We start from the raw sequence: 12,254 nt of genomic DNA, 5'->3' as shown, positions 1-12,254 counted from the left end.
TAGATAGATAGATAGATAGATAGATAGATAGATAGATAGATAGATAGGTGGTAGATAGGTAGGTGGATAGGTGGATGGATGGATGGATGGATAGATTGATAGATGGATGGATAGAGAGATGGATGGATGGATGGATGGATGGATGGATGGATGGATGGATGGATGGGTGGGTGGGTGGATGGATGGATGGATGGATGGATGGATGGATGGGTAGATGGATGGGTGGATGGGTGGATGGGTGGATGGGTGGATGGATGGATGGATGGATGGATGGATGGATGGATGGATGGATGGATGGATGGATGGATGGGTAGGTGGATGGATGGATGGAGATCTTCCTTCAGCAGGGCCTACCTCAGGGGTTGCCTCACCAGTAACCCAAGGGTCAAGAGTAGGCATCAGGACTTCTACCAAAAAAAGGAGAATTCCCTGAGGTGGGGGACTCCTAGAGATAGAAAAGGATGTCCCCAATGGCCCCTTGTTCTGGAAGGAGCCATAGACTAAAGCTAGGACATGGGGGAACCAGTAATCTGGGCTCTGCATTCTACTAAGACAGTGATATGTAGACCAGATAGGAAAGGATGAGGCTTTTCTGGGAGCCCCCGGAGGCGCACAGACCACAGGGAGTGGCCTGTGGTGGGCAAATCACTTACGTCTCTGTTGAAAAAGTAACTCACCAGAACGTGGGAGAGATTGACCTGCTGAATACCGCAAGCTCAGTTCTCTTCTAAAAGGAGGCTAAATGACAGAGACTGACTCTAGTCAGGGATGTGCTGGTAAAATGTTTAACAACCAGCTCTCATGGATGGGGACAGAGAGGAAGAAATGGATGCATGACACACTTAAGTTTAATCTGTATTATTATCATTTTTCTTATCACTTTCTTAAGTCTAGATGGTCAACAAAGCAATCAATTGAGCTCAGATGGTCAGTGTTTCCAAGGCTAGTGCCAAGGCGTACATGCTCACACTGAGAATTTAACAATTTGCTCGGTGGGCAGGTCCCTCACTATGGCTTCATAAAATAGTAAGATCCACTGAAAAGCTAAAAGAATTCTATTATTTTCAGACTGTTGTAAACCCTTCGTGAGTTTTGTGCATTGTTTATGAACTCTTTCTGAATTTCTGTGGTGGTGAAATAGAGTGATCCTACATCAAGTTAGTTGGTTGTTGGCATTGTTTTCAGATTGAGTGTTTGTGTAGGACTTGAGGGCTCTCTTACCCATATTGATAGAGGCCTAGATACTATTTGGTTGGGGTGGGGGGGAGGAGCTGGGTATCACAGTGGTTAGAACACCAGGCCTAGAGTCAGGAGGAGCTGAATTCAAATCCAACCTCAGACACTTCCTAGCTGCACAGCCTAACCCTGTTTGCCTCAGTTTTCTATAAAATGAACTAAAGAAGGAAATGGCAAACCACATCAATATCTTTGCCAAGAAAATCCTAAATAGGGTCAGGAAGAGCCAGACACAACTGAACAACGACAGACACTATTTATAATCAGTGATGTTCTTGGAGTAAATGTTGGGTTTCAGAAATATGAGCCAAAGAGAAAGTGATGCTTTAGGGGAGCTCCCAAGATCACAATTAGTTCACGTAAGCCTCAGACTTAGGAATGCTGGGCCATGGGTTACACTGACTAGTCATATATCTGCGGGCAAGTAATTCAACCTCTCTCAGCTTCAATTTCCTTTGTTAACTGGAGTCAGAAAGACCTGAGTTCAAATCCAGCCTCAGATACTGACTAGCTGTATGACCCTGGGCAAGTCACTTAACCACTATGTGCCTCAGTTTCTTCATCTGTAAAAAGATTATTAATATCATGAGGAATAAAAGAAATAATATTTCATAGTCCTGTATGGTAGGTATTACAAGTATAATTCCTTCTTTGTAATAATAATAATATTTAGAACTCAAAATCTTGTAAAATGAATGCTGAAAACTAAAAATAAATAAATTAACAATAACTTACAAATATTATTTCTTTTATTCCTCATAACAACTCTGGGAGGTAGGTGAATTTTTCCTAGCAATTCTCAAAGTCATTCTACTGAAAAGCTGTTGCTGAGCAGGGGTCTGCACCGGTAAGGAAGTGCCCAGGGTCATGTAATCAGAGGTCCTTGACAGATGGAAATAGCATTAATACAGTGGTCCTTCACAGACTTTCTTCACCTTTTTTGTGTCCTGGACCCTTGGGCCTTCTTTCTGGTGAAGCTACCAGCCCCTTCTCCCAATGATATTTATAAGTACATTAAAATGAAATCCATAAGACTACAAAGGGAGCCAATTATTGAAACACGCTTATCAAAATACTTCTAAGAAAAAACACAAGTTCTCAGGCCCCTATAATAACGAGAGGTAACATGGAGTACTGGATAGAGAGTCAGGTGACCCTGCCCTAGGCAGCTCCCCAAGACTAGACTGCTGAGCGGGGAGGGGATGATGGACACTGATAGAAGGATTCCTGATAGATGGGGATAGAAGGTTCTCCAGTGATTCGATGCTTGGACGCCATTCCACACGTTCTCTGGAAGGAAGTGACCTGGTTGCCTGATTATTCCAAAGGTCCAGGCCCCTGAGGCCGGCTCTCCCTTGGCAAAAATACCCAGAACTAACAGGTTGCCTGGTGATTATGGAATCATGGCAAAGGGATTTGGCCCCACCCTTCTCCACCAAAGGCAGATAAGAGTGGATAGAAATGTGTCAGCCCACCTGGCAGGCCACCCACTTCCCTGAATGCAGCTGACAACCTGCTGGGTCACAGATCCAGAGCTTCAAGGAGACTCCGAGGCCAAGTGCACCCCCCATCTTTTACACATGAGTCAGCTGAGGCCAGGGAGACATTCTTTATTCTTTGGAGGGATTAGGTGACTTGCCAAGGCTATGTCTGCTGTGAGTAGCAAAGTTGGGAGTGTGGTGTTCTCTGACTCCAGATTCAGTGTCTTTTCCAACTTCACCAGAGGATGCCCTTCCCAGTCCCCAGGCTGGAGGCCATCCACAATCCCCCGGGTGCTTGACCATTGGCCCAGCTGGGATGAGATGAAAATCACTGGGCCTATTCCTTGGGGGGTGATAGAGGACCAGACCTTGCCATCTGTCCTGCAGATTACTGTTCCGTTGGGTGTCATTCCCCCAGTTAGAGCAGGGAGTTCCTTGTTTTTTCTGTTTAGCACAAGACTTGGAAGGAGTTATTATTGAACTGTTTTTCAGTTGTGTCTGGCTCTTCGTGACCCCATCTGGGGCTTTCGTGGCAAAGATACTGGATGGTTTGTCATTTCCTCCTCCAGCTCATTTTACATATGAGGAAACTGAGGCAAGAAGAGAGTGAGGCCAGTGACTTTGTGCAACTCTTGCCTTGCTTAAATCCAATTCACGGACAAGTCAAGACACCACTCATCCATGTCATGATGCCATTGGTCTCTGAAAACGAAGGAGGAACAAAAAGCTTGACCTAAAATTAGCCACAGCCTTCTCTGGCCCTCAGGCTCCTCCTCTGTAAGACATCATTCTGAGAAGGGGCCCATAGCTTCCCCAGACAGACTGCCCAAGAGTCCAGGACACAAAAAAGGTTAAGAAAGTCTGTAAAGGGGCCAGCCAGGTGGCGCAGTGAGTAAGAGCACCGGTCCCAGAGTCGGGATGACCTGGGATCGAATCCAGGCTCAGACACTTAGCACCACACCCAGAAATAACTGGCCGTGTAACCTTGAGCAAGTTACTTAACCCCAATTGCTTAAAAAAAAAAGTCTAAAGGACTACTGGGCATAGGCTATTTCCATATTTTGAGGACATCTGACTACATGATCATGGCACTCCCTATTCACTGGTACAAACCCCTGCTCCTCAACAACTTTTCAGTAGACTGACTTTGAGAATTGCTAGGGCCAAAAAATTCATCCCCCTGAAGCTGACTTGGTGATGAGCCCCTCCAGACTTAGCTAGTCTGGTCATCAAACAAAAGACACACTGTCTGTTACTCAGGCTGAACTCTAAGCCTTCTCAACTCAGTAGGGCTTGCTTGAGTTTGTGCTCCAGAGACAAAGCCTTTGAGGACCCAGGATACAATGAGGTATCAGAGGAAGACTTTACTGGAGACCATCATGATACATGTTATGATTGCAGAGTCTCTTGGAAGAGATTTGTAATCATTTAAAGGAGAGTGATCTGCCCTTGCACACTAGAAAGACCAAGTGGATGAAAAATGTCTGTTGTATTTCTAGGTCATGTGATTAACAAGGAAGAGTGGACCTTTTTCTCTGACTTTCATGCCTCCAAACATGTTAGGTGGACCCTCTATAGCAAACTTTTGGGATAACACAGACAGGAGTTGCCCAGGATGGACAAGCATGGATGGGTTATAAGCTACATTATTGGTGGCATCCTGAATTAATAAGATCCCAAATCCATCAGAATTTTTGAGAGTACTTATAAATGGTGTCTAACGTGCATAGCTTTCAAAGCACATTCATATCTATTATCTCACTCACTCTTCATAATACCCTGTTTTTTGAGGTATATTGTAGTGCCATTATTATTACCCCCATTTCATAGCTGAAGAAACTGAGGTTCATGTACAGGGAAGTGACTTGCTCAAGGTCACACCAATACTGAGTAGTAGAGTCAAAGACCAGAACCTTGGTCCCCTGACTCCTGGCTCAGGGCTCTAACATGGTCCATGTCTCCCCTCTTTCATCTCAAGCCTCTCTGCTGCAATTTAAGCCCACAGTTCTCATGTTTTGGCTTTAGTAAAAGCTAATCTCCCCTCCCTCACGCCATAGCATTTCACTCCCCCCACTCAAAGTTCAGGGTTTTAGCTGCCTTCTCTTTCCCAGGTGAAATGCTAGCCCTCTCTAATGTCATCTCCAGCCCCAGAATTGTCTACATGGCTTTCTCCCAGGATTTCCCCCAACCTCCAAACCTGGAAGAAGTGTAACATGAGAAAGTCATAGGACGTGAGGACACCAAAGGAAGACGGCTTTCCAAATAAAGTCCATGTTTGTTTTTCCACAGCCCCTTCCGTCTGATTCTCCCACGGAGCTTTCTGGCCCACTAGCACGTACACCATCTGTGCCTCTCAGGAATCCAGATTAACTAATCAGATCAGAATGTGGTTCTCATCTTGGGGGACAATCTGATTCATTCCCACCCATTCATGGGATCTGGGAGGGAGGCAGACCCCCAGATAATAGAGTCTGAGCAAAAGCCCAGGCCAAGAGTGGGACTCATAAAACTCATCCATCCAATGTCAGAACCAGAAGAGATCCAGAAGACTGGATGGCAGAGCTGGGAGGGGCAGCTCTCATTTCACATCCCAGGTGATCATGGGCAAGGTGCTCTCTGGGCCTCAGTTTCCTCCATTGTAAAATGATTAGATGCTCTAAGGATCCTTCTTGCCCCAATCTGTGTGGTCATGTTCCTGACAGAGCTGAGATGGGAAGAGAAAGCAGGAGACGAGACAGCAAAGCTTGGTAAGATATCATGAGTGGATATATATTTAGAAATCACATGCATTTTGTTTGCAAACAACTTCTTTTTATGCACTGAAAATACAAACAAAATAGTTCAAGACATCAGGGATGGTTGGAAATCCTTTTGGCTACAAAGTCTTAAAATAAACTTTGCTTCTTGTGAAGTGTGTTTCTTGACTCTGGCCGGAGACATAGGAGTTTTCTCTCTTACCTTTCGATCTAAGGCAGAGAAATGGGCTTTAGATGCTTGGCCTTCAAAGAATCACGGATGCTCAGGGCAAGGAGGGACCTCAAAGTCTACAGAATGATAGAATGGGAAAGGATATCAGCACCCGTCTCATCCGGCCCATTCCTCGTCAAGAATTTTTATATCAACTCCCACAACCTCTTCTGAAAGACCGACAACAAAGGGGAGCCCCACCGCCCTTCCAGGCAGCCACTTCAGAAATATGCTGGCAATGTTCAACAACCAGCCCCCAGGAAAGAAAGACTCAGCACACTTTGGCGTGTTTGGTCTGCATTAATAAGTCCAGACAACCAACAAAATGATAAATCAAGCCCTGATTTGTAGCATTTGCTAATTTTCAAAGTGTAAATATTCACGCTAAAAATTTAACATCAGCTCTTCAGATATTTGAAGGCAGCCATCATGTCCCATCTTGTCATTTGTTTTCTAGGCTAAACATCCCCAGAACCTTTAATCAGTTTGTTGGAGCCATAGGGAAGCAGTGACATCCAGGGGAAAGAGAGGGGACCTGCTGTGTGACCTCAGAAGCCTCTGGGTTTCCTCATCCATAAAATGAGAGTTGGCCTAGATGGTCCCTTCCCACTCTAAACTATGATCCAGTAGGCCTCTAACCCTCTCAACATCCTAGACACATTCTAACTTACTACTACTACCACTACTATTACTACTACTACTACTATCTAGCTTTTATATAGCACTTTCTATACTCCAGGCATTACTCTCAGAGTTTTACCATTATTTTTTATTTGATCCTCACAACAATTATTTGTAGCTATGAGACCATGAATAAAGTACTTAACTGACTCAGTTTCTTCAAATGCAAAATGGGGGCATTAATAGCACCTGCTTCCCTGGGTTGTTCTGGGGAAAAAAAGGAAATATCTGAAAAATGCTTTGCAAACCTCCAAGCACTGGATAAAGGCGAGCTGCCGCTGGTTTTAAGGCGCTCTGGCCTTTTCCTTAAGTGTCCTCCCCCACCACCCAAGGTACAGCGAAACAGACATTAAACTTAAAATTAGGAGAACTGGGTATAACTCTGAAATAGTAACTATCTGACTGATATTAGCTGTTTGGCCACGAACACCTCTCATGGACTGTAATCATGGCCTCAGTTTCCTCTTCTGCAAAATGGGGATTAATGTCCTTTCACTATCTACCTTCATGGTGAATCTTAAAGTTTGCTAGAAATGGGGGCAACTCCCATTATTGTTACTTATGTTAAACTCCTTCATTTTCAGATGAAGGAACTGAAGCTTTTGATAATTCTTTTTTTGTTTTGTTTTGCTTTTTTTTTGGAGGGGAGAGGGCAGGGCAATTGGGTTTAAGTGATTTGGCCAAGGTCACATGGCTAGTTAAGTGTCTGAGGATGGGTTTGAACTCAAGTCCTCCTGACTCTAGGGGCTGGTAGTCTGCACCTAGCCGCCCCAGGAACTGAGTCTCTTAAAGGTTTAAGTGACTGACCCAAGGTCACACAGTGGCTGAGTTGGAATTCAAACTCAGGCCCTCAGACTTGAGGTCAACATTCTTTATGAGCTGTTTTCCCAGAGTCCCTAAGCTCTGCTTCCCAGATCTGTTCCCTTCCTTCTCTCTTCCCATTCCCTTGCTAAAACTTCTGGGGTCACAGGAGAACCTGGAGATCTGGGGGGGAGACTGGATGCTGACAAGATGAGGGGGAAATAGGGAAATAAAAGATTGAAGATACCCCCATTCTGCCAGGGGCCAAGGAACACATCCTCAAGGGAGATGGAAGGGAAAGGAGGTTGAGTATAGCAAAGTTCAGTCCTCCCCGCTTCCCAACCCTCTGGTTTCTCTTTGGCACGCAGTAGGATATGGACAGAGATTTCCTTTCCAGCTCCTTATGGCCTGAGTCAGCTCCCCTGGGAAGAACAGATTTTGAAAATAAAGCAGAATCTAGTCCTCATTCTGAGACCAACTCCATATGTGACCTTGGGCTGGTCACTCCTCTTCCTTAGACCTCAGTTTCCTCTTCTGTGACTGGGAGAGGAGCCTATTTGTGGCCAAGATGATGCCCCCCTTGATCCAGGCATCCCACCCCTAGAGATGGACCAAGAGAGAAGAATGGGTCCAGCATGTACAGAAATGTATAGTACCCTAAAATGTTGATAATATCATTATATTAAGTAACTCATTTCCAGGTATTCAGGGGAGAAGTTTGGGGGTGTTTTTTGCTTTGTTGCATCATTTAGAACATCCTGCTCTGACCAGTTCCCTTAATCCAGCTTGAACATTTGCATACCCAGACCACTTGCAATCAGTCCCCTGCAGCAGCGTAGAGGGTGGAGAAGCAGTGGGGCAGAACATAGGCCTCCAGTGTCTGTGAGCCCTGCCTGAGACTAGGAACTCTCTGGGCAAAGAAACAGATGAAGGCCTCCCTTGGGTCCTGAGCCAAAGCCAGATGGCTTGCCTTCCCTTGGCGTCTGCATCGAGAATAAGACCTCAATCCTTTGTGTTTTCTGGGCCCTTCTAAGAATCTGGCCTCCAGGGACCTTGAGGACCACATTCTCCAGGAAGCGTGGGAGTCCTGGGGATACCTAACCACTCCACACTCTATTTTCCCTCAGTGATCCATTGCAGACACGAATTCTACCATGTGACCTCATCTTCAATGACTTAATCTTGCCAGCCAAGTCAAATTCAGCTTCCTTTATCGACACCTTTCACGGACCGGTATCAAACTAACCTTTCCTCCCCATACTCTATGTTCAGACAAATTGGCCTCTCTGCCCCCCAAAATCACCTATCCTCACCCCACTTTGTTCCTTTGCTCACACTATTCCCTAAACTTAGAACACCCTCCTATTAAGAATCTCCAGCTCTGACATTCACGGGTCCTATCCTGTGGCGGTGTTATTGGCCCTTAGCATCTTTATTGAGGGAGAGCCTTCAGGGGATGGCCCACGATGACCTCAATATCTCTTTCCTGGGTCCTAACAAATATCTCAGAGCCCTTCATCCTCCCAAGCACATTGTGGGTCACTGAACCCTTTCTTGACTATTGCTGTGGCCTCCAGAGACCTTTCAATATTGTCTTTTTTGTGTTTAACAGCATGGCCTTCGTTACCCAGAAGGGTTATGAGGACTCATTGGAGAGTGGTGGCGACGTTAAGATAAAGAGAGCATCAGCACTGTGTTTTGTTTCTTTAAGTGCTTGTATCCGTCAGCTGGGCTTATGGAGGTGGCCGGGTGTGGTGGAAAGAATATTGAACTTAGAGACAAGAGACCTGGTCTCAATTTCAACACGTACTAGATGTTCCTTCTCCTCTGTGACCCACATGGGTAAAATGTGGACAATCCTCTGGGAAGTCCAACCACGCTGTAGCTAGCACCATGAGTCTGGGTGGGCCTGTGGCAGAGAGCACGTTGCCCCACTGGTCACCCCAAGTTCAGGCCCATTCTGAGGGAGCCCACACAATGGGCTGAGACTGAGTCCAAAGGTCTTTAGGACTGTAGTCGAAAAGCAGGTCTCACTGGAAAGGAAGAATTATGTTTGAGGGGTACTATACCACCCTCTCCCCAAAAATATGTTACCTTGAATGCTTTTAGGGGAACCAAGAATCATGTTACTTATATTTGTAGAAACCCAGACACAAGCTACATTCGGAAACTTCCCAGAATAAATTTGGATATGGGCATTAAGGAGCCAAAGAAAGATTACTTATCTTTGGGGTCAGCACCCCAAGTCAGACCTGACCTTACTTAGAGTTAGGGTGCCCTGGGCCATAGGCTACCTCCAAAAGAACTCTTCAACTCCAATCTGGCTCCAATCCACTTTTTTAAATTTTTATTTATTTTTTATTTTTTTGCTTTTTGGAGCGCAATTGGGGTTAAGTGACTTGCCCAAAGTCACACGGCTAGTAAGTGTGTCGAGTGTCTGAGGCTGGATTTGAACTCAGGTCCTCCTGACTCCAGAGCTAGTGCTCTATTCACTGCACCACCTAGCCTCCCCTTTTTATTTTTTTCCAATCCACTTTTTAGACTGACTTCCAGTTATTCCTCTCTGCAATGTTTGCATTCCAGCCAAACTGGACCCACAGCAGTTTGCTAAACTCAAAGCTCATTTCCCATCTCTCTCAGTGGAACAGACTAAACCCCTCCTTAGGGAACACTTCCTCTTCACATAATTCTGGCAGGGCTTAAGTCAAGGCTCCTCTCAGGTGATGCTGCCTACAGGAAACCTTTCCTGATCTCGTGGGGGTGGGGGTGCCCCCTCCTTCCTCAAATTATGTTTAACTCCATCTTCACCTGTAGCAAGTAAGCTCCTTGAGGACAGGATGTTTCCATTTTGTCTTTGTATCCCTGCAACCTGTTTGTAAAGTTTATTTAATGTTTTGGAGAAAAATACTTTCTAAATCTTAAAACATGACTTAAGAATCCTAATGCTTAAAAGCACTCTAAGAAGAGTAATGGCCACTCCAAGAGGTGATCAGGCCTTCTCATCTCACAGAATCACAGGGCCATACGACTAGGAAGTAATGCAGAGGCCAGCCAGTCCTGCCCTCCCATTTTACAGGTGAGCAAACAGAGGCGCAGAGAGGGGAAGCCACTCACCCAGGGTCTCACCGGGAGAGAGAGGATGGAAACTCAGTCCAGGGGCATTTGCACTGTAGCACGCTTCCTTCCCAGGCACAAGGGGTACCAGCCAGACTTGGGGTTCGGAGCACAGGCCCACCCTTCACTCTCAGTTCCCTCTTTTCTGAGCAGTTCCCCATCTTAGCTCCTTATCTGTTCTTCATAGGAAACAAGACACAAAATTGGTCAGTGGTTCCCCTATCTCCCAGGTGTGGGCAGGTCTAAGACCCTAGAGGTTAGGGAGCAGCCTCAGTGACAGGCTGAGACCCCTAGGGAGGGAGCCCAGGCTGGGTTTCCTGCCAGAAGCCCTCATCTCCTCCTTCCCCCAGGGTGGTAGTTTCCACACAGTCCCTTCCTCGAGGCAGGTGGGGGCTTCTCCAGGTGCTACCGTTCTCCTCTTGGGCTCAGCCACCTTTCCAGACAAGGCATATAAGCCGGGGGCTGCGGCTCCCTCACTATTGGCTGAAGGGGGCATGGGGCCTGTCTGGAGGCTTGGGGCTGGAGGGCTCACGATGAGCTGGGGACCCTGTTTGGAGCTCGGGCTCCTCCTGGCTCTGGGCCTCGGTGTGGGCCAGAGACCTGGAGCCTGGGGCTTGCAGCTCAGACATGAATGCGGCTCCTACAGCATGCAGCTGCTGGGCTTCCCGAGGCCTGGTCGAGTGGTGGGCTTCAAGGTGGTGGGTGAGTGGCTCTGTCTGGATAGGGTGTAAACTCCCTGAGGGCAGGAACCCTTCATTTTGTATCCCCAGAGTGGAGAACAGTAGGTACTTAGTAAAGGCTTGCTGATTGATTGGAATCTGAGTACCTGGGATGAATCCTGTCTCTGGCATTGCTGAGTGACTGGGAATGAATCTCTTAATCCCCCTTGGCCTCAGTTTCTCCTCATGTAAAATGAGAGGGTTTGACAAGTCCTTGAGAATGCCTGGCCTACCCCCTCCCACAGTGTGAGGAAAGGTCCAGGGTCCTGACATGGTGACCCTCAAGATTGGGCTTGGGGCTCTCTTCTCTCTGGCTTAGTGCCTGGCACACAGGTATTTAATAAATGCTTGTTGACTGACTGGCTACCCGGGCAGGAGGCCAGCTGCTGGAAGGTGCCGATAAAAGGACCACTGTATGCACTCTCAGCTTCTGAGGCAGCCAAGGAGACCTAAAACACTGTTAGAAGCCTGAGGCTGAGCAAGCCAGAGGAAACAGGTCTTGGAGAGGGCAGGCATGGCCAGATGGACCTGGGCTGTGGGCCACTGGGTCTGGCCTTGGAAGCTTAGTGGAGACAACCAACCTTCCCTTAGAAAGGAGGGGCTTTTTGCCTGGCTAGGGGCCTTCAAGCAGAGGCTGGATGCTTGCCTGTTTGGCACATTGTAAAGGAGGTCCCTTCTTGGATAGGAGAGAGCTGTGGTTCTCTAAATGCCTATAAGAACCCCAACTGAGGGACCTACTTCATAGGGTCCCCCGCTACTTTATATGTTTGGTACATGTATCTGAACGCCTTTTATTCTACCCTCACCCCTTATCCAAGTGTAAGCTCCTTGAGGGCAGGGACTGACTCACTTCTACCTTTGTCTCCCAAGAACCTAGAACACGGTAGGTGCTTACTAAGTGTTTGGGCTCTTCGAGAGTCCATGCCTTCTTTGTCAGCCTCTAGCGAGAAGTATGGGTAATCTCATTGGCCAGCCCAAGCGTGGTGCCTGAAGCTCAAAGTGACGGATGTGGGCTTCTCTCTTCCCTAGATGAGTTTGGGACCCGCTTTGAAGTGACCAACTGTTCCATCTGTCTCCACTGGATCACCTCGGAGCCCCAGGGCCCCACCATCTTCTCTGCAGGTTACCAAGGATGTCATGTGATGAAGAAGGTAGGCCGACACTTGGGTTCCCAGTCGTGACCCTATTCTGCGGTTACTGGGGCCCACGTGTGTGTGTGTGTGTGTGTGTGTGTGTGTGTGTGTGTGTGTGTGTG

General features: G+C 47.0%; 1 protein-coding gene across 1 annotated transcript in view; it reads left to right on the top strand.

Moving 5' to 3' along the window:
• Positions 1-10,813: 10,813 nt before the first annotated feature.
• The window catches only part of ZP1 (zona pellucida glycoprotein 1), a 9,572-nt gene continuing 8,131 nt past the window's right edge, over positions 10,814-12,254 (top strand). The window contains exons 1-2 of the mRNA XM_069108511.1: positions 10,814-10,982; positions 12,029-12,150. Coding sequence (XP_068964612.1) covers positions 10,814-10,982; positions 12,029-12,150 — 291 coding nt within the window. The remainder of the gene's footprint in view (positions 10,983-12,028; positions 12,151-12,254) is intronic.

Source organism: Petaurus breviceps, unplaced genomic scaffold (assembly GCF_028583685.1).
Source record: "Petaurus breviceps papuanus isolate PSGF00001 unplaced genomic scaffold, PetGlider_PUasm1.0 90397, whole genome shotgun sequence".
Lineage (NCBI taxonomy): Eukaryota > Metazoa > Chordata > Mammalia > Diprotodontia > Petauridae > Petaurus > Petaurus breviceps.
This window is presented reverse-complemented; position numbering and strand designations above follow the sequence as displayed.